Raw genomic sequence first — 22,500 nt, forward strand, 5'->3', positions numbered from 1 at the left:
CAACTATCAATAGGCAACCCCGAAATGACAACTCTACCACTCCCACTACCACAGCCCGAGATCTCTCTCTCGCGCAATCTATTTGACAATTATTGGCCAAGACAATCGCGCACTATACTCGGTCGACTTAACCCTACAGTCAGCGCCCTTCCGAGCAACTAAGCTTTCTGAAGTTCAGAATTCCATAAAGGCACAGATCCACTCTACGCGTACAAAAACATCCAAATACAAAAAAACCGATTTAGACTTAGAAAAGAGAAGTCTCACCCTTAAGTAAAACCTAAATTACTATGCATTATAAACTAAAACATTTAGGGCATCGCTCCAGGACCTGATTCTCGAAGATACAGATTCCACTATTTTATCCCTAAAGTCCCGTCTTCCATATCCTCACCTAATGTCCAATTAACACATCAGTTCGTTGGCTGCGTCATCATTTTTTCTATTATAACCATCATGAGCACACCTCTGCACCCACCCCACTACCCCCCACCCCACCCTTACTACACTAACCACTAACAAATCACTAGAACTACGCGCACGCACCATCCTTTACCTTTGTACAAACCCTAATCCACTACAAAAGCGTGCACTCGCAGCATCCCTTGGGTATCAAAAAATACAGCTGCTTGCAGCGCACGGTTTTGATAACCACTAAACCCTTCGCCTCTATACTGCGCGGATCTTGTGTAGACACACGGGCAACGTGTGTCATGCTGCCAATGTGCTAGATGTTAACATCAATATATCTATGAATGTTCAATGTTTTCATTCACACAATTATTTTACCACTATATTGGTGAAATAATCAGTTTTTTCTTAAGCGCTCCCCCCCCCCCCCCCACAACTCAACTTTTCTTCGTTCCCCCCAAACTGAAATGCAAATCCTCAAAGATTCACGCTCTAGCTCTCTCTATTCAATATAAACCATTCCCCCGTCGTGGTTGTGCCACTAGAGGTGGTTACCTATCCCGGAGCCACGGCGAGGGCGTCCTTGGCATTGTCCTTTCCTCAGAAAGCAAGTGTCATTCCCTGCACTGTCTAGTCACGTGGTCCTGACAACCGCCGGGGCAGTAGCTAGAGGATGGAAGGATTTGCAAAGTAGACAGAATCCCGAGACTGTTGTAAATTATTCAACATTATTTTTAGTACGGTATACCTAGTTTACATAGAATTATAGTATTTCAATTTCATTAACTTCCTGCGGGGTGGTGATAACTGTGCCATGAAATTTCATGAAAAAGATACATGTGTACTAATTGTATATAAATAGACCAGGATGCTCTTAAAGTAAAGGGTCATTTACGCTATGGATGATTCATTCAAACGTCCAAATCTCTATAATTTCACGGGCGATCTCCAGACAGCCATTTGCTGCTTCGCGACACTGAATCACTATCCGCTCCGAACCGATGTCTGTTATCCAAGGTGAAAATGATGTGATCTGACATTCGAAACGCAAAAGTATGAGATCCTCATAGAGCTATTCACCTCTCTTCATGATCGGGATGACAGACGCTCAATATTGCCTAAGGAAAATACTAAGCTAAAATTGTTCACCAAGCTTGTGGAACCTTGATTTTAAGATTTCTTGCAGTTATATCAAACACGGCACTGGGATCTAGCGTGGGAGAATATAAACGTAAGAAACAACGTGATAAGATGTGCGTCCATTCGCAAATGTATAAGCACTGAATAGGCACCTTTGAAATTCGCATTTAGAATATGGAATATTTTGGGATGGGACAAAATATCAGTATCGGTGGTATCGGCTGACTTAGGAGGTATCGGTATCGGAGAAAAGTGAGTGTAACCAACCAATACTTTGTTATGATTAATTTCGGCATTACTGATGGGGCCCGCCTGAAGAGGTCATTTCCATTTGATTTCCTTTTCTCTCTATCATTCTCCATTTTTCGATACTCACTGTTTCTCTCCTAGATGATATAGGAGGTATTAACTATAAAGAAAGATTAAAGTTGGAAGAATGAGACAGAGAGAAAAAGAAGGAGAAAGTGGAAGAGCTTTGTCCATCTATATCTATCCGTCTATTCTATATTGAGATTCAGGAGAGACTTGAAGGGAAATCACTGAGGAGAGGCTATCATCATGAACAATGAAGGTCTTGTTACTAGTCAATGATCTATATAGTAATATTGCTTACTTTGTAAAATAATCAGTATACTAAATTCGATTCATCCAAGAGGAAGGAAATCTACTCTTTCCGCAACATCAATCTTTGGAATTACAGTTTCTGACAAGAGTCTTTACCAGACAATGAAAAAGTGCCATATCCTGTTTATATTCACGTGTCCAAAAACATGACTGGCGGCGTCAGTGCATGATGTAAGGCACTTCCTCGCCGTCGAGTGCGCATATATATAAGGTAGCAATCACATCTGCGTGCATCTCACTTCTCTTGTTGCATGCGCCAAGGTAAGTCGTATCACGATACAGGCAAACCATGAGCGTGGTTGGTGGCTTGTTAGGAAGAATTGGCGTTTATTGATTTTAGAGTCGATATTTCAGTTTCTCGAATAGTCTTAGTGATATTTGTTTGAAGAAATAAATAGTTGTCACAAGGCACTTGATGACAGTCTCTGATCTGTGTTGGCAACAATACTCATCCTTGGTAAAGAAGCTACAGTGACATGTATAATCCACAGACCTTGCCATTCACCATGAAGATGTTGATGATCGTCGTTCTGGCGGCAGCCGCTGTAGTCGTGAGCGGCCGCCGACCCCCACCCCCACGCAACGAAATGTTCAATCCTTTACATGAAGGTGAGCCATTAATTGGTTAATAATAACCTAAGCTGTTCACACTGCAAATGCAGTGTAATTAATAAGGAGCTACTAGTACACGCTTTTATCTTTATGTATCGTATATTTCCTTTTGAATTAACCTTTTTTACAACTTCTTTTCCAGCAATAAAGTCCTGCAAGAAGGTTCTGATGCCACCCCATGAAGAAATGAATGCCATGAAAAAATCAATGAGGGACTGCTTGGAAATTCATGAGCTGAGCGAAATGGGTATGTTATTTTCTTTCTGTTTTCAAACAGCAAGTTGGAAAGTATTTTGGTAAGCATCAGGTGTATAAACTACTTGATATCTTCCTGCTAAGTAGTTATTAATCGAAACTCTATGACCTCTCCAGCCTCACACAGTGCCTTAAGTCCGGTTGAGCTTTCCGAAGAAGGGACACCTAATTTCCACAAGATGGGAGAGCATGAGCACCCACGCCACGCGCTGTGCTTCCTCAAGAAGGTTGAAGATATCCACCCCGAAATCCGAGAAAATGTTACGACATGCGCCTTCCAAAATTATACATTCGTGGTACGACTATTTCCTTACTACCCGAGTAAACTGAAACATTTTCGAACTATTTCAAAACAACTTATTTTGATTTAAATTAGCTTACCTGTGTTGTGCATTTGTAGAGCAATAATGGGTTTATGTTTCAGGATGGCATGGAGTTCGACGTAACTAAGGGCTTGGAACTTCTGAAGACACAGGTTGATCAAGCGGAAGATTCCCTTGCAAAAGTGTATTTATCCACTTTACTCTCCGACTTTTCCACGATACCTAACCTTCCCGACAAACCTGACGTGAGTATTAGAGATGTATTTCTTCAGTTGAAACATGGTTACTAGGATTGTATTTCGTTAACTGATTCATGATTTATCAATTAATTCACTTAATGTTTCTACTTATATGTTTCTCTCATTGTTGTTTCCCTCCCCTTCAGATGGTCCTTTTTGGAAAGTTCAAGAAGTCCCTTATTCACTCGTGCGTGATGAACGTAGCCGAAGAAATGATAACAGCTGACTGTGAGTGAAGCCGTGGAATCGCTAGCCTTTGATTTTCATTCCACACATCCTCTCAGAGTGATTCCCTGATAAAGAAATAGCGAAATGACCTTTGTACAGATTGATATAGCATTTTTCTCCAGATTAAAGACTTATGCAGCATATTTATTATCATTTGATCCTTGATAACAACTATTTCATAGCTAGATATTAATAGATACCAGTTTCACCATCAGTTAGGTAACAAATGGCCTATACCTACAAAATGTACACATATGAACACACGCACACATAAAGAAAACAACACATGCATTAAAAGATAATTAAGATTCTTAGCCCCCTCCTTAAAAGTAATGATCTTCAAAAATCAGGAAAGAGACTGAAAGAGAGTACTAGAGCCTTGAAGCAGAAGTGAAGAAGTATTCGTTTGAGCCTTTTATTCAGTTTTCGATGTTCCTGTAGGAGGATGATCACTTGTGAGTGAGACAAGATAGATCACCAGTGCATCTCGTTTTGCGAAAAAAAGAGAAAAAAGAAAGGAAAAACAAAATATGTAAATAAGAATCTAATAGGATCCGAATGAAAAATCCACTTCAAGATGCTTAAATGATTTTTGCAATATTGGAAGAAATGGATATTGGTCGATACTAAGTAGGATTAGGGCGATAAGCTTTTGTAGATATTACCAAAAAGAAGCACTTGCGGTAAAATGAAAAGAAAAAGACGATAGAAAAGAGAAGTTACCTTAAGTAAACATGATGTATAAATACCTCGTAGTGAGAGGTAATTCTGGAAGATAGATTAATTATTTTATCGATTTGCTGTTATCAGTTAAAAGTGTTCCTATCTATATTTCATAAATAGTTGTTGGTGGAATATTTTTTTTTAACATCTCATGAGCACACAGATATACATATAAATACAGAAAATGTACCCTTCTCCTTTGTAACCTATCTAATGTGTGAGCTCTATTGGGGAAAAACTAAAAGTCTTTTGCGGTTTTGATCAAGAAATGTTATATGGGAATTGTGTAGACACGCGCATGTGTGTATGTAAATGTGTAGATTTTTTGGTGAGTAATCTGTTTTCTTCGGCTATTTTTTTCCTGACAGAAATCTCAAGTTCGATGTCCTTGAGTCGATGTAAATCTCAAACATTCCTTTTTGTTGTTATTCAGAAGGCTGGTTACCTATCCCGAAGCCACGGCGAGGGCGTCCTTGGCATTGTCCTTTCCTCAGAAAGCAAATGTCATTCCCTGCACTGTCAAGTCACGTGGTCCTGACAACCGCCGGGGCAGTAGCTAGAGGATGGAAGGATTTGCAAAGTAGACAACAGAATCCCGAGACTATTGTAAATGATTCAACATTATTTTCAGCACGATATACCTAGTTTACATAGAATTGTCGTATTTCAATTTCATTAACTTCCCACGGGGTGGTGATAACTGCCGTAAAATTTCATGAAAAAGATATATGTGTACTAGTTGTATATAAATAGACCAGGATGCTCTTAAAGTAAAGGGTAATTTACGCTATGGATGATTCATTCAAACGTCCAAATCTCTATAATTTCACGGGCGATCTCCAGACAGCCATTTGCTGCTTCGCGACACTGAATCACTATCCGCTCCGAACCGATGTCTGTTATCCAAGGTGAAAATGATGTGATCTGACATTCGAAACGCAAAAGTATGAGATCCTCATAGAGCTATTCACCTCTCTTCATGATCGGGATGACAGACGCTCAATATTGCCTAAGGAAAATACTAAGCTAAAATTGTTCACCAAGCTTGTGGAACCTTGATTTTAAGATTTCTTGCAGTTATATCAAACACGGCACTGGGATCTAGCGTGGGAGAATATAAACGTAAGAAACAACGTGATAAGATGTGCGTCCATTCGCAAATGTATAAGCACTGAATAGGCACCTTTGAAATTCGCATTTAGAATATGGAATATTTTGGGATGGGACAAAATATCAGTATCGGTGGTATCGGCTGACTTAGGAGGTATCGGTATCGGAGAAAAGTGAGTGTAACTAACCAATTCTTTACTGTTATAATTAACTTCGGAATTACTGATGGGGCCCACCTGAAGAAGTCATTTGCATTTTACTACCTTTTCTCTCTATCATTCTCCATTTTTCTCTACTCACTGTTTCTCTCCTAGATGATATAGGAGGTATTAAGTATAAAGAAAGATTAAAGATGGAAGAATGGGACAGAGAGAAAAAGAAGGAGAAGGTGGAAGAGCTTTGTCCGTCTATATCTATCCGTCTATTCTATATTGACATTCAGGAGAGACTTGAAGGGAAATCACTGAGGAGAGTGTATCAACATGAACAATGAAGGTCTTGTTACTAGTCAATGATCTATATAGTAATATTGCTTACTTTGTAAAATAATCAGTATACTAAATTCGATTCATCCAAGAGGAAGTAAATCTACTCTTTCCGCAACATCAATTTTTGGAATTACAGTTTCTGACAAGAGTCTTTACCAGACAATGAAAAAGTGTTATATCCTGTTTATATTCACGTGTCCAAAAGCATGACTGGCGGCGTCAGTGCATGATGTAAGGCACTTCTTCGCCCTCGAGCGCGTATATATAAGGCAGCAATCACATCTGCGTGCATCTCACTTCTCTTGTTGCATGCGCCAAGGTAAGTCGTATCACGATACAGGCAAACCATGAGCGTGGTTGGTGGCTTGTTAGGAAGAATTGGCGTTTATTGATTTTAGAGTCGATATTTCTGTTTCTCGAATAGTCTTAGTGATATTTGTTTGAAGAAATAAATAGTTGTCACAAGGCACTTGATGACAGCCTCTGATCTGTGTTGGCAACAATACTCATCCTTGGTAAAGAAGCTACAGTGACATGTATAATCCACAGACCTTGCCATTCACCATGAAGATGTTGATGATCGTCGTTCTGGCGGCAGCCGCTGTAGTCGTGAGCGGCCGCCGACCCCCACCCCCACGCAACGAAATGTTCAATCCTTTACATGAAGGTGAGCCATTAATTGGTTAATAATAACCTAAGCTGTTCACACTGCAAATGCAGTGTAATTAATAAGGAGCTACTAGTACACGCTTTTATCTTTATGTATCGTATATTTCCTTTTGAATTAACCTTTTTCACAACTTCTTTTCCAGCAATAAAGTCCTGCAAGAAGGTTCTGATGCCACCCCATGAAGAAATGAATGCCATGAAAAAAACAATGAGGGACTGCTTAGAAATTCATGAGCTGAGCGAAATGGGTAAGTTATTTTCTTTCTGTTTTCAAACAGCAAGTTGGAAAGTATTTTGGTAGGCATCAGGTGTATAAACTACTTAATATCTTCCTGCTAAGTAGTTATTGATCGAATTTCTGCGGCCTTTTCCAGCCTCACACAGTGCCTTAAGTCCGGTTGAGCTTTCCGAAGAAGGGACACCTAATTTCCACAAGATGGGAGAGCATGAGCACCCACGCCACGCGCTGTGCTTCCTCAAGAAGGTTGAAGATATCCACCCCGAAATCCGAGAAAATGTTACGACATGCGCCTTCCAAAATTATACATTCGTGGTACGACTATTTCTTTAATACCCGAGTAAACTGTGAAATATTTTCGAACTATTTCAAAACTTATTTTGATTTGATTTATCTTACGTGTGTTGTGCATTTGTAGAGCAATAATGCGTTTATGTTTCAGGATGGCATGGAGTTCGACATAACTAAGGGCTTGGAACTTCTGAAGACACAGGTTGATCAAGCGGAAGATTCCCTTGCAAAAGTGTATTTATCCACTTTACTCTCCGACTTTTCCACGATACCTAACCTTCCCGACAAACCTGACGTGAGTATTGCAGATATATTTCTTCAGCTGAAACATGGTCACTGGGATTGTATTTCTTTGACTGATTCATGGTTTATTGATTAATTTACTTAATGTTTCTACTTATATGTTTCTCTCATTGTTGTTTCCCTCCCTTTCAGATGGTCCTTTTTGGAAAGTTCAAGAAGTCCCTTATTCACTCGTGCGTGATGAACGTAGCTGAGGAGATGATAACAGCTGACTGTGAGTGAAGCAGTGGCTTCTTGAAATGGAATCGCTGGCCGTTGACATTTATTCCATTCATCTTTTCAGAATGATAGCCTGATACAGAAATATCAAAAAGACCTTTATACAGATGGACCGATTGTTACTCTCCAGATTAAATACTTGCGCAGCATACTTTTTATCATTTGATACCTTGATAACTACTATTTCATAGCTGGATATATACAGTTACCAGTTTTGACATCAAGTGACAAATGGCCTGTATCTATTAAATGTGCATATATTTATAAGTGGATACATATAAAACAACACATATTGAAAGAAACGTGAAGATTCTTAGCCCCCTCCTTAAAAGAGTAATAATCTTCAAAAATCGGGAAAGAGACTCTGGAAGAGTACTAGAGCCTTGAAGCAGAAGTGAAGAAGTATTCGTTTGAGCCTTTTATTCAGGACATCCTCTCAGTTTCTGTATTGAAGTCACATGGCAGGTATTGCATGACGGAATAAGAAGGTTAGACGTACAACGTGCGAGCTTATCTCAGCAATAACCAGAGTAACATTGAAAGAAACGTAAGGAGAGAAGCCACTTTTATCCTGTCAAATCTCTTAGATATAACTGGGTGGTTACATAAAGACTTCGATGTTCCTGTAGAAGAATGACCCCTTGTGAGATCACCTGTGGATCCTGTTTTACAAAAACAACAGAAAATGAAATAAAGCCGCTCCAATGTTTTTTTTATTTATTTTATTTGTTTCTATTTTTTTTTCAGTAGTGAAAAATAGGTATGTGGGTCGATACGAGGAAAAAATAGACCGATAAGTATAAGCACAGGATGAATAAACAAATATTTCCGAAGACAAATTTTCACCCTCCCCCACGACCAGCCCCATCACCTGCTCTTCCCATCTCCTTCTGCGCTAATTTCTTGCTATTCTCTTCCTCCTACCCTTCTACCTCGTTCCCTATCCTATCCTGTCTCCATCCTATCCTTAACCTGCCCAGTATCCCAAAGTAATCCATAGGGGAGTTGAGCATAGCGGGCCACTTCTCCGCGCCAATCTCATATAATTTTATTTACTCTGGCCTTTATTTTACTTGCATTTTATGTATTTTGCCTTTTTTATTTGTTATAAATGAAGAGTTATGTAAAAGTCTTTGGTTATCCACATTCTGAGCAAATAATTCACATAATAATAACAAAACATCCGCATCTGATGTGATTGCCTTCATTATTTTTTATTTTAAATTATTGTTTTAAAATATTTTATATTTTCTTCCCGTGTTTTCTTTTTATCTATTAAACATTTCAATATTATTTTTACTACTAAATTTTCTTATTTATTTTATTATTTTTGCTCATTGAACCTCAGCAGCTTACTTTACGTATTTTTATTGTTAAAAGACATTTTAGCTTTATTAACAGCAACCCCATTTTATGATTATTGTATTTTCTCTAAATATTTACTTTTTGTCAGGTTACTGTGTTTAGTGCTACGCCTCCGTCTGTGTGAAGTCATGTAACCCCATGTTTTTGTGAAAATATGGAATGGATACTCTGACTGTGTTTTACCTGCCCTATGGATTACATTTTTGATTTACACCAGTAGATTCTTGCCTAAGTGTATTCACGCTAGACTTGCTATTTATTGTAATGTTTACACATTATATTGGACCTTACAGAAGTACCAGTAGTGAGGATGAAATGAAAAGGACAATAAAGCAAAGAAGTTACCATAAGTAAACAGAATGTAAGTAAACCTCGCAGTGAGAGGTAATTCTATGAGATATATTATTCTTTCGATTGCTATTATGAGTTGAAAGTGCTTCTAACGATATCTCTTTAAATAGTTGGTGGTGGAGTATCTTATTTTGATAATAACATCTCATGGAAACATATATTCATATAAATTCAGAAAGCTTTACCCTCTTACTTTTTTTGAGCTCTAACAGGAGAAAATATGCGTGATGGTTTTGAACAAGAATTGTCATATAAGAATGATGTTACACACGCATATATGTATATGGTGTGCTGTGGTTAATAAATAAATGGATAAATAAATCTTCGTTTGTTTTTCCTGACAGTAAAGCTCAGGTTCGATGCCCGTGAATCGATGTGAATCACAAACATTCCTTTTTGGTGTTGTCCAGAAGGCTGGCTGCCCATCCGAAGTCACGGCGAGGACGCTCTTGGCCTTGCCCTTCTCTCAGAAAGTAATTGTCATTCTCTGCGCTGTCGAGTCACATGATCCTGGCAACTGGAGGTGCAGGAGTAGCAAGATGATTGCAGACGTTGCATGATTTCTAGACGACAGAATCCCAAACAAGCAAGACTGTTTCAATTAGGCACCAATTCCATCTGCATGATGCATCTAGTTTACATAGGGCTATTATATTTCAATTTCTTTAACTTCCCACGGGGTGGTAATAACTGTGCCATGAAGTATCATGAAAATATATCAGTGTACTGGTTTTCAATTCATAGATCAGGATGTACTTAAAGTCAAGGATAAGATACACCAAGAATGCTTCATTTAAACGTCCAAATCTTAATGATTTCACAGGCGATCTCCGCACAGTCATTTGCTGCTTCACGACAGCCAATCATTTTCCACTCAAAATCTAACTTATTCCTCTTATATGGAGGCACTGTCTGCCTGTGATGAAGTTCTGACATAATCTGCTCCAGGGTCATAGTGATTATGTAGCTATGATATACGTGCTTTTAATCCTATGCAATATTGACTCAGCCAGTTTACTTGCATGGTCAATCTGTTTAGTGTTTAATTAATCGTATCACATTGGCTACATGCCATGCTCTGTATTAGTATATACTAGTCACTATAAATAGTTGTAATATTCTGTATCCAGATGCTAAACTAAAAATGCTCACCAAGCTTTTAAAACCTTGATTTCACGAAACACGGCACTGGGATCCAGTGAAGGAGAATATAAACGGAAGAAATAATAATGTGATACGGTGTGCGTCCATTTGAAAATGTGTAGACACTGAATAGGCATTTAAAAGATTGATCAATTTGGGGTGTTATAAAGTATCGGTATCGGTGGAATCGGCCGAATTTTAAAGGTATCGGTATCGGTGAAAAGTGGGTGTAAGCATCCGATACTTTATTGGCCGCCATATAATAAATTTCGGAAATTACTGATGGGTTCCTGCCTGAAAAAGTAATTTCCACTTTATTTTCCCTCTTCTCCCTATTATTCTCACTTTCTCTCCTAGATAATAAAGGAAGTATTAACTATAATGAAAGATTAAAGTTGTAAGAATGAGACAGAGAAAATGAAAGAGAAAGAGGGAAAGCTTTGTCTCTATATTTATTCGTTTATTCTATACTAAGATTCACGATAGACTTGAAGGGAAATCCCTGAAGAAAGGCTAGCATCATGAACTATGGAGGCCTTGTTACTTGTCACTGATCTATATAGTAATATTACCTACTTCGAAGAAAATAACAATGATTAATCTAAATGACTAAGTTAAAAGAAAGAAACATATTTTTTCAACATTAATCTTTTAGAATTACAGTTTCTGACAAGAGTCTTTACTGGACAATGAAAAAGACTCAGATCTGGCGAGGAGGGGCGCTGGATCGTGTACCGTAACATAATATGCGCTCCGGTGCTTCCACTGTTCCTTTGCTCTGGCTGTCCATCCCGTTGTCACGGCGAGGACGCCCTTGGCCTTGTCCTTCGCTCGGAAAACAAATGGCATTCCCTTCGGTTTCGAGTCACGTGGTCCTGACAACTGCAGGAGCAGGAGTAGCGAGTGTATTGCAGATGTTGCATGATTTGCAATATAGACGACGGAATCCCAAACAAGACCGGAGTGTATCAAATTAGGCATCAGTTTCGTCTGCATGATACACTTAGTTAACATACAACTATTGGATTTCAGTTTCATTAACTTCCTATGAGGTTGTTGTTATGGCCCATTTAGGTCTAGGGTATTATCTAGTGCCCACAACAATACCAGTAATAAGCATGTCCTGGTAGAAAAACACACGGACGAATATTTTATATACTTACATCACACACACATGAATATATATTAAAAGCAAAATAGAACCCTTCTTCTATCCTAACACATAGTAAAGCAAATATAAATATGAATACTCAGCCAAGAGTTACTATAGGAAGAGACACAAAACTCGAGCTGCACAATGGCGGAGTGGCTTGACTGAAAGCCAGGTGGCGTTGGCGTGAGTCGACCAAGGAGTGCGCTCCAGTCAGCCACCGAAACAGAGGTCAGTTCGGGTTTCGATATATAATGAAACTCATAATGGCGAAGAAAGATTTAAGAAATAAAGAAAAGATATTCAGGAAATAAAGAAATGGTATTTAAGAAATTAAAAAATGATATTTAAGAAATAAAGAAATGATATTTAAGAAATAAAGAAAAGATATTTAAGAAATAAAGAAATAATATTTAAGAAATAAAGAAATAATATTTAAGAAATAAGGGAATGATATTTAGGAAATAAATAAATGGTATTTAGAAAAAAAGAAATAAAGAAACGATATTTAAGAAATAAAGAAATGATATTTAAGAAATAAATAATATTTAAGAAATAAAGAAATAACATTTATGTAATAGAGAAGTGATATTTAAGAAATAAAGAAATAATAATTAAGAAAATAAGAAATAATATTTAAGAAATAAAATAATTATATTAAAAAAAATAAATAAAGAAATGATATTTAAGACATAAAGAAATAATATTTAAGAAATAAAGAAATGATACGAAAAAAACAAACAAACATTTAAACAAAACAATATCATCATGCATAACACTTATTAAATAATTAGTGAACCCATAACGGTGGTAATTTCATGAAAATACTGATCAACTGGTTGTATACAAATAGACCAGGATGTACTTGAAGTCAAGGATCAGATACACTAAAAATGATTCACTCGAACGTCAAAAATTCTCTGACTACACGGGCGATCTCCGCACAGCCATTTGCTGCTTCCTGACACTCGATCACTGTCCGCTCAAAACCTGACTCTTGTTATTCAAGGAGAATATGATGTTTTTGGCATTCGAAGCACAATTATTGTTCTTTATGGAGGTATTCGATAAGAGGATGCTTACGTGATATACCTTAACATTGCCCGTTTACCATATACATCTCGGAATAAAGGAAAATTATTGAAAAAACAACAACAACTCTGCAATGACAAATGGCAGTTCATTCTTTTCTCATTATCTATTGGTTATTAACTTACCCTTGCATACCATCTACTATCGATCTATGATAATCTGACAGAAATTGTTCCAGGGTCTTTGTTGTTGTGTAGATTGGTATACGTGCTTTTAATCCTATGTAATATTAACCCATCAGTTTACTTTCATGGTCAGTCTGCTCAGGGCCTGATTGATGATTCAGGAGACGTGAAGGTAAATCGCTGAAGATAGGTCACCATCACCAACTTGGTATTAGTCAATGATATATAGAGCAATATTGCCTGCTTTGAAGAAAATGATATGCATACTAAATCTAAGTAATCTAAAAAGCTAAGTTAAAGGAAATATACTCTTTCTGTAACATTATTTTGGAACTACAGTTCTTACAAGAACTTCTATTGGACAATGGAAATTATGCATAACCTTAAAGCATGTCACGTTGCCAAAAGCATGACTGGCGGCGTCAGTGCATGACGTTATGCACTTCCTCGCCGTCGAGCGCGCGTATATATAAGGTAGCAATCACATCGACGTGCATCTCACATCTCTTGTTGCATACGCCAAGGTAAGTCGTATCACGATACAGGCAAACCATGAGCATGCCTGGTGGCTTGTCGTGAATGGATTGACGTTTATTAAGTTTAGAGTCGATATATTTGTTTCTCGAATAGTCTTACTGATATTTCTTTGAAGAAATAAACAGTTGTCACAAGGCACTTGATGACAGCCTCTGATCTGTGTTGGCAACAATACTCACTATGGTAAAGAAGCTACAGTGACATGTATAATCCACAGTCCTTGCCATTCACCATGAAGATGTTGATGATCGTCGTTGTGGCGGCAGTCGCTGTAGTCGTGAGCGGCCGCCGACCCCCACCCCCACGCAACGAAATGTTCAATCCTTTGCATGAAGGTATGTCATTCATTGGTTAACATGGCGCTGACATAGTAACCTAAGCTGTTCACACTGCATATACGGTTCAACGAATAAGGAACAACTATCACGTGTTTCTATCTTCATGTATTGTATATTACCTTTTGAAGTGACCTTTTTCACAACTTCTTTTCCAGCAATAAAGTCCTGCAAGAAGGTTCTGATGCCACCTCATGAAGAAATGAATGCCATGAAAAAAACAATGAGGGACTGCTTAGAAATTCATGAGCTGAGCGAAATGGGTAAGTTATTTTCTTTCTGTTTTCAAACAAGTTGGGAATTATTTTGGTAGGCATCAGGTGTATGAAATACTTGATATCTTCCTGCTAAGTAGTTATTGATCGAATTTCTGCGGCCTTTTCCAGCCTCACACAGTGCCTTAAGTCCGGTTGAGCTTTCCGAAGAAGGGACACCTAATTTCCACAAGATGGGAGAGCATGAGCACCCACGCCACGCGCTGTGCTTCCTCAAGAAGGTTGAAGATATCCACCCCGAAATCCGAGAAAATGTTACGACATGCGCCTTCCAAAATTATACATTCGTGGTACGACTATTTCCTTAATACCCGAGTAAACTGAAACATTTTCGAACTATTTCAAAACAACTTATTTTGATTTAAATTAGCTTACCTGTGTTGTGCATTTGTAGAGCAATAATGGGTTTATGTTTCAGGATGGCATGGAGTTCGACATAACTAAGGGCTTGGAACTTCTGAAGACACAGGTTGATCAAGCGGAAGATTCCCTTGCAAAAGTGTATTTATCCACTTTACTCTCCGACTTTTCCACGATACCAAACCTTCCCGACAAACCTGACGTAAGTATTTGAGATGTATTCTTCAGCTGAAACATGGTTACTAGAATTGTATTTCTTTAATTGCCTCATGGTTTATTGATTAATTAACTTGATGTTTCTATTCATATGTTTTTCTCATTGGTTTCCCTCCCTTTCAGATGGTCCTGTTTGGAAAGTTCAAGAAGTCCCTTATTCACTCGTGCGTGATGAACGTAGCCGAAGAAATGATAACAGCTGACTGTGAGTGAAGCAGTGGCTTCTTGAAATGGAATCGCTGGCCGTTGACATTTATTCCATTCATCTTTTCAGAATGATAGCCTGATACAGAAATATCAAAAAGACCTTTATACAGATGGACCGATTGTTACTCTCCAGATTAAATACTTGCGCAGCATACTCTTTATCATTTGATACCTTGATAACTACTATTTCATAGCTGGATATATACAGTTACCAGTTTTGACATCAGGTGACAAATGGCCTGTATCTATTAAATGTGCATATATTTATAAGTGGACACATATAAAACAACACATATATTGAAAGAAAACTGAAGATTCTTAGCCCCCTCCTTAAAAGAGTAATGATCTTCAAAAATCGGGAAAGAGACTCTGAAAGAGTACTAGAGCCTTGAAGCAGAAGTGAAGAAGTATTCGTTTGAGCCTTTTATTCAGGACATCCTCTCAGTTTCTGTATTGAAGTCACCTGGCAGGCATTGCATGACGGAATAAGAAGGTTAGACGTACAACGTGCGAGCTTATCTCAGCAATAACCAGAGTAACATTGAAAGAAACGTAAGGAGAGAAGCCACTTTTATCCTGTCAAATCTCTTAGATATAACTTGGTGGTTACATAAAGTCTTCGATGTTCCTGTAGAAGAACCACTTGTGAGATCACCTGTGGATCCCGTTTTACAATAACAACAGAAAATGAAATAAAGCCGCTCCAATGTTTTTTTTTTTTTTTTTTTTTTTTTTTTTTTTATTTCAATAATATAGTAACAATTCGGTCTAGAACTTCTGGTAGCAAAAGTGCATCCACTTTACTCTCCGACTTTTGATATATTTCTTCAGCTGAAACATGGTTACAAGGAGTGTATCTATACCTTTAATATGTGCATTTCTTTATATTTGGACACAAATAAAATGCATATACTGAATATAGACTATAGCTTCTTAGACCCCTACTTATAAGAGTAATGATTTTAAAAAATCGGAAAAGATAGAATCTGAAAGAGAGTAATTAGAGCCTGGAAGCAGAAGGGAAGAAGAATTCGTTTGAGTAATTAATTAGGACATTCTCTCAGTTTTTGTAATAAGGATAAGCTAGAATTGCGGAGCAGATGCTTCGCCTTTCTTATATGCACTATGGTGATTCCGCCTGTGTCAGCAAGTTCTGACTCGTGTTAACTCGATTTGAGCTTGGTCCTTATGGACCGTGGTGCCCAGCCATAGCAGTAACCGCTAGGCGACAGTGGAAACTCACGATCTTTGACAGGGCTCAATATACCGACCACGGGGGTGTGAGGTCGACGCGCCACTACTGTACCACCCTAGAGGCTGTTTGTGTAATGAAGTCGTCTGGCAGGTATTGCATGATGGAAGAAGAGGGTTTGGCGTAAAACGTGTGAGCTTACTTCGGCAATAATCAGAATAATAGTGAAAGAAACGTAAGGAGAGAAGACACTTTCATCCTGTCAAATCTCTTAGAGATAACCGGGTGGTTACATAAAAGTCTTCGCTGTTCCTTTAGAAAGATGACCACTTGTGAGTGAGACAAGACAGATCACCAGTGGATCTAGTTAAAAAAAAGAAAAAGGAAAAAAGGAATAGATCCACTCCAATGTGCTTGAAAGTTGTTTTTTTTGGCAACATTGGAAAATAGGGATATGGGTCGATACTAGGAAAGATTAGAACAATAAGGATATGCACAAGAAGAACAGATATTTCCGAAGAGAAGTACCAGTGGTAAGGATGAAACAACAAAAACGATAAAGCACAGAAGTTACCACAAGTAAGCAGAATGTACAAATACCTCATACTGAGAAGTAATTCTGGGAGTTAAATTATTCTTTTGATTTGCTATATTCATTTAAAGGTATAGGTATCTTATTTTGATTATAACATCTCATGGAGATACACATATTCATATAAATGCAGAAAATATATCCTCCCTCTTTGTAATCTGTTTTGTTTGTGAGGTCTAATGGGAAAAAATACTTGATGGTTTTGAATAAGAATTATTATATGGGAATCGTATATACACGCGCATATGTTTGTGGATGTGTTGAGGTTAATGAATAAATTAATCTTCGGCTGTTTTTTTCCCTGATATTAAGCTCAGGATATTCCTTTTTGTTGTTGTTCAGAGGGCTGGCTGCCCATTCCGAAGTCACGGCGAGGACGCCCTTGGCCTTGCCCTTCTCTTAGAAAACAATTGTCATTCTCTGCGCTGTCGAGTTACGTGGGCCTGACAACTGTAGAAGCAGCAGTAGCAAGATGATTGCAGACGTTGCATGATTTACTGTATAGACGACGGAATCTCAAACAAACCGGACTGTTTCAAATTAGGCATCAATTTCATCATCATAAAACACCTAGTTTACATAGAACTATTTTTTTTCAATACCATTAACTTCTCTTAGAGTGGTAATAAATGTGTCTTGAAGTATCATGAAAATATATCAGTGGACTGTATTTAGATGTATTTAGAGTCGAGAATAAGATACACTCAAACGTTCAAATTTGTATGATTTCACGGGCGATCTCTGCACAGCCATTTGCTGCTTCACATCACTGAATCACTGTTCGTTCAAAACCTGACTCTGTTGTTCAAGTGAAAATGGTGTAATCTGACATTCGAAATACAAAAGTATGAGAGCTTCTTAAATGGGTTAAAGCAAATTTCTGCTTTTCATGATCACTCAATAATGGTGGCAGAGGAAAATGATTCCTCTTATATGGAGGCAGTTTATAAGAGGGTATTTAATGTGAATGCATTATCATTGCCTATTTCTATGAAATTATGCTGAAAACCCTGAATGCATTCTGTAGATATAAGCTATAAAAAATCAATGTTTTACCAATATTTCTTTGAAGAAATAATTAGTAGGTGCAAGACACTTGCCACAGCCTCTGATCTGTATTAGCAGAATCCTCGTCCAGGGTAGAGAAGCTACAGTCACATGTATATTCTACAGATCTTGACATTCACCATGACGATGATGATTGTCATTCTGGTGGCAGTCGGTGTGGTCGTGAGCAGACACTGACACCATCACCGCGAAATGTTAGATTCTTCGCCCGACTAAAACAACGAAATCTTCAAAAAATTGCATAAAGGTAAGTATTCATAGGTTAACACGAAGACATATTGTTGGAGTGGATGACGATGTAATCGAAATGCATTATTCAATCTCAGTTACAGGTTTTTCTATACATGTCGTAATGAACTCTGTCCAAGGTGTCCTGAATACAAGACTAACTTCACTTCCTCACTTCTGCTTCTTAGCACTGGGACTTTCAGAGCCTGCATATCCCATTTTTCTTTTCTTTTTCCATTATTCTTTCAAAAGTGCTAAGCATTTATGCTATCTTTCAATATATATGTTTTTGTTTTTAATATATGTCTTATATGTAATTATGCCAATATACATATCATGTATAGGCCGTTAAAACTGGCAATTACATATATCGAGGTGTGAAGTACATTTTTGTCAAGGTATCAAATGTTAAGAAATGTGTGGGACAAGTCTAATATGAAGAAACATTAGAAGACCATCTCTATAAAGATGAAATAGCTGCTTCTCAATCAGAGTATCATTTTTTATTAAATACAGTTCAAGGTCAAGGATTCCATTTCAAGAAGCCACTACTTCAATCACATTCAGTTAGCATCTCTTCGATTACGATCATGAAAATAGATATGAAACTCTAAGAGGAAATCATGCATTTGTGTTACAATGTCTGATCACATCATTTTCCCCTTGAACACCAAAGACCAGACAGTGATTGAGTGCCACAACGCAGCAAATGGGTGTGGTCCTGGCCTTTTTACAAACAACCAGTACACTAATAGTTTCTCATGAGATTTAACGGCGCAGTTATTACCATCCGGTGGGAAGTAAATGAAAATGAAATTCGATAGTTCTATGTAAACAAGGTGCATCGTGCCATTGAAATTGATGCTTATTTTGAAACAGTCCGGTTTGTTTGGGATTCCGTCGCCTGCATTGCAAGTTCTGCAATGTCCGTAATCGTCTTGCTACTTGTGTGCCGGCGGTTGCCTAGACCAAAATAATTCGCACGGAAGGACACTTGATTTCCGACCGAAGTATATATATATATATATATATATATATATATATATATATATATATATATATGTATGTATATATATATGTATATATGTGTATATATATGTGTGTATATATGTGTATATATATGTGTATATATGTATGTATATATGTGTATATATATGTGTAACTATATATATGTGTATATATTATATATTATATATAGATATAGAATATATGATATATATAGAATATAGAATATATATAGAATATATATACATATATCGAATATATGTAATATATATAAATATGTATACACAGACACACAATCACACACACACATATACACACACATACACACACACATATATATCTATATATGTATCTATCTATCTATCTATCTATCTATCTATCTATCTATATATATATATATATATATATATATATATATATATATATATATATATATATATATATATATAAACGTGTAATACAAACACACACACACACATACACACACACACACACACACACACACACACACACACACACATATATATATATATATATATATATATATATATATATATATATATATATATATGTATGTATGTATATGTATGTATGTATATATATATGTATATGTATATGTATATGTATATATTTATATATGTATGTATGTACCTGTATGTACATAAATATACATATATGCATATATATATGTGTAACTATATATATGTGTATATATTATATATTATTATATATATATATATATATATATATATATATATATATATATATGTATGTATATGTATATATATATATATATATATATATATATATATATATATATATATATATATATATATATATATATATATTTATATACGTATGTATGTACCTGTATGTACATAAATATACATATATGCATATATATGTGTAACTATATATATGTGTATATATTATATATTATATATATATATATATATAATATATGATATATATATAGAATATAGAATATAGAATATATATAGAATATATAATAATATATCGAATATATGTAATATATATAAATATGTATACACAGACACACAATCACACACACACACATATACACACACATATATATCTATATATGTATCTATCTATATCTATATCTATATCTATATATATATCTATATCTATATATATATATATATATATATATATATATATATATATATATATATATATATAAACGTGTAATACACACACACACACACACACACACACACACACACACACACACATATATATATATATATATATATATATATATATATATATATATATATATATATGCATGTATATTTAGATACAGATATATATATAGATATATAGATTTATATGTATATGTGACATATAAACACACACACACACACACACACACACACACACACACACACACACACATATATATATATATATATATATATATATATATATATATACATATATATATACATATATATATGTATATATATATTTGTTTATATATATACATATATATACATATACGAATATATTCATATATATATATATACATATATATATGTGTGTGTGTGTGTGTGTGTGTGTGTTTGTATGTACACATATGTATATAAATACACATAAATACAAAAATGTGTGTATATGTATATATATATATATATATATATATATATATATATATATATATATATATATATATATATATATATATACTGTATATGTGTGTGTGTGTGCCTATGCCTACAAATATCTATCTTTCCCAATTCTTAGAAAGCATTACTAATCCATAAGTTTTTACCAAACTGGTCAAAACCGACAATTGTTTAAACAGAAGTAAGAAATACTTTGCTGTTATGAAGGTTTTAATGATATAGAATGTGCTGCACAGATCTTTAATTTCGAGGGATATAAGAAGTCAATCTGTTTATAGGTCCAAATGGTATGTTTCTTCATCAGAGTGTCATTCTAAGAGATGTTTAGAATAAAAGTCCAAGGGTCCCATTTCAAGAAGCCACTGCTTCACTCACAGTCAGCTGTCATCATTTCTTCGGCAACGTTCATCACACAGGACTGCATAAGGAACTTCTTGAACTTAACAAACAGGACCATCTAAAGCGAAGAAAAAGCACGGATGAGAAAAAAAAATCATAAATAGATGGTAATTAATCAACCATGAGTCAACTTAAGAAATACACCCCGAATGACCATGTGTCAGTTGAAGAAACACATTCATAATACTCACGTCAGGTTTGTCGGGAAGGTTGGGTATCGTGGAAGAGTCGGAGAGTAAATTGGATAAATACACTTTTGCTGGGGATTCTTCAGCTTGATCAACCAATGTCTGCAGGAATTCCAGGACCTTAGTTTCGTCGAAATTGCCATCCTGAAAAGATAACAAAGCCTTGTTCTAGAAATACACATCATGTGGAGGTAATTTGAATTTCATCAATTTGTCTTAAAACAGCAAGAAAACATTTCACAATTTACTCGTCTATTAAGGAAAGTCGTACCACGAATGCATAATTTTGAAAGGCGCATGTCGTAACATTTTCTCGGATTTCGGGGTGGATATCTTCAACCTTCTTGAGGAAGCACAGTGCGTGGCGTGCGTGCTCATGGTCTGCCATCTCGCCGGAATTTTCTCCACTAGCTTCGGAAAGCTCGACCGGACTTAAGGCACTGTGGGAGGCTGGAAAAGGCCGCAGAGAATCGATCAATGACCAATCAACAGGTAAATATGGTGAAGTAGTACATACACTTGATGCCTAGCAATATATTCTCTGATTTGCCGTTTGAAAACAGAAAGAAAATAACTTACCCATATCGCTCAGCTCATGAATTTCGAAGCAATCCCTCATTGTTTCTTTCACGGTATTCATTTCTTCATGGGGTGGCATCAGAACCTTCTTGCAGGACTTTATTGCTGGAATAAGAATGTGAAATAGGTCAGTTTAAACGGAGATATACAGTACATGTAGATTAAAAAAATAAAAAAATAAAATAAACTTAACTTATGAATACTTACCTTTATGCAATGTTTTGAAAATTTCGTGGTGATGGTGAGGCGAAGAATCCAACATTTCACCTTTTTGGTGTCGGTGTCCGCTCACGACTACAGCGGCTGCCGCCACAACGACGATCATCAACATCTTCATGGTGAATGGCAAGGTCTGTGGATTATACATGTCAATGGAGCTTCTTTACCATAGTGAGTATTGTTGCCAACTCACACCAGAGGCTGGCACCAAGTGCCTTCAGACAACTCTTTATTTCTTCAAAGAAATGTCAGTGAGACTATTCGAGAAACAAATTCATCGCCTCTGAAATTGATAATCGTTAATCCATTCTCAACAAGCCACTAGACACGCTCATGGTTTGCCTGTATCGTG

The 22,500-nt window shown here is 36.4% G+C and overlaps 4 protein-coding genes across 4 annotated transcripts in view; 3 read left to right on the plus strand and 1 right to left on the minus strand.

The window, feature by feature from the left end:
• Positions 1-2,409: 2,409 nt before the first annotated feature.
• Positions 2,410-3,973, plus strand: LOC122262275 (uncharacterized). The gene is made up of 6 exons (XM_086536027.1): positions 2,410-2,436; positions 2,667-2,784; positions 2,930-3,034; positions 3,160-3,338; positions 3,467-3,610; positions 3,751-3,973. The coding sequence occupies exons 2-6, from the start codon at positions 2,682-2,684 to the stop codon at positions 3,838-3,840; spliced, it is 621 nt and encodes a 206-aa protein (XP_086392153.1). The 5' UTR covers positions 2,410-2,436; positions 2,667-2,681; the 3' UTR covers positions 3,841-3,973.
• A 2,416-nt stretch (positions 3,974-6,389) lies between these two features.
• On the plus strand, positions 6,390-8,022 carry LOC122262270 (uncharacterized). The gene is made up of 6 exons (XM_086536029.1): positions 6,390-6,472; positions 6,703-6,820; positions 6,966-7,070; positions 7,197-7,375; positions 7,503-7,646; positions 7,787-8,022. The coding sequence occupies exons 2-6, from the start codon at positions 6,718-6,720 to the stop codon at positions 7,874-7,876; spliced, it is 621 nt and encodes a 206-aa protein (XP_086392155.1). The 5' UTR covers positions 6,390-6,472; positions 6,703-6,717; the 3' UTR covers positions 7,877-8,022.
• Positions 8,023-13,588: 5,566 nt separating this feature from the next.
• LOC122262268 (uncharacterized) lies at positions 13,589-15,181 on the plus strand. Its single transcript, XM_086536031.1, has 6 exons — positions 13,589-13,623; positions 13,854-13,971; positions 14,130-14,234; positions 14,358-14,536; positions 14,665-14,808; positions 14,946-15,181. Exons 2-6 carry the CDS (start codon positions 13,869-13,871, stop codon positions 15,033-15,035), a joined length of 621 nt encoding a protein of 206 aa, XP_086392157.1. The 5' UTR covers positions 13,589-13,623; positions 13,854-13,868; the 3' UTR covers positions 15,036-15,181.
• A 5,808-nt stretch (positions 15,182-20,989) lies between these two features.
• The window catches only part of LOC122262271 (uncharacterized), a 1,547-nt gene continuing 36 nt past the window's right edge, over positions 20,990-22,500 (minus strand). Inside the window, exons 2-6 of the mRNA XM_043030255.2 lie at positions 22,137-22,281; positions 21,930-22,034; positions 21,622-21,800; positions 21,354-21,494; positions 20,990-21,220 (exon numbers count right to left, since the gene is read on the minus strand). Coding sequence (XP_042886189.2) covers positions 21,131-21,220; positions 21,354-21,494; positions 21,622-21,800; positions 21,930-22,034; positions 22,137-22,266 — 645 coding nt within the window. The 5' untranslated portion in view covers positions 22,267-22,281 and the 3' untranslated portion in view covers positions 20,990-21,130. The remainder of the gene's footprint in view (positions 21,221-21,353; positions 21,495-21,621; positions 21,801-21,929; positions 22,035-22,136; positions 22,282-22,500) is intronic.

Source organism: Penaeus japonicus, unplaced genomic scaffold (assembly GCF_977035675.1).
Source record: "Penaeus japonicus unplaced genomic scaffold, GWHDUDI00000001_assembly GWHDUDI00000004, whole genome shotgun sequence".
Classification (NCBI taxonomy): Eukaryota; Metazoa; Arthropoda; class Malacostraca; order Decapoda; family Penaeidae; genus Penaeus; species Penaeus japonicus.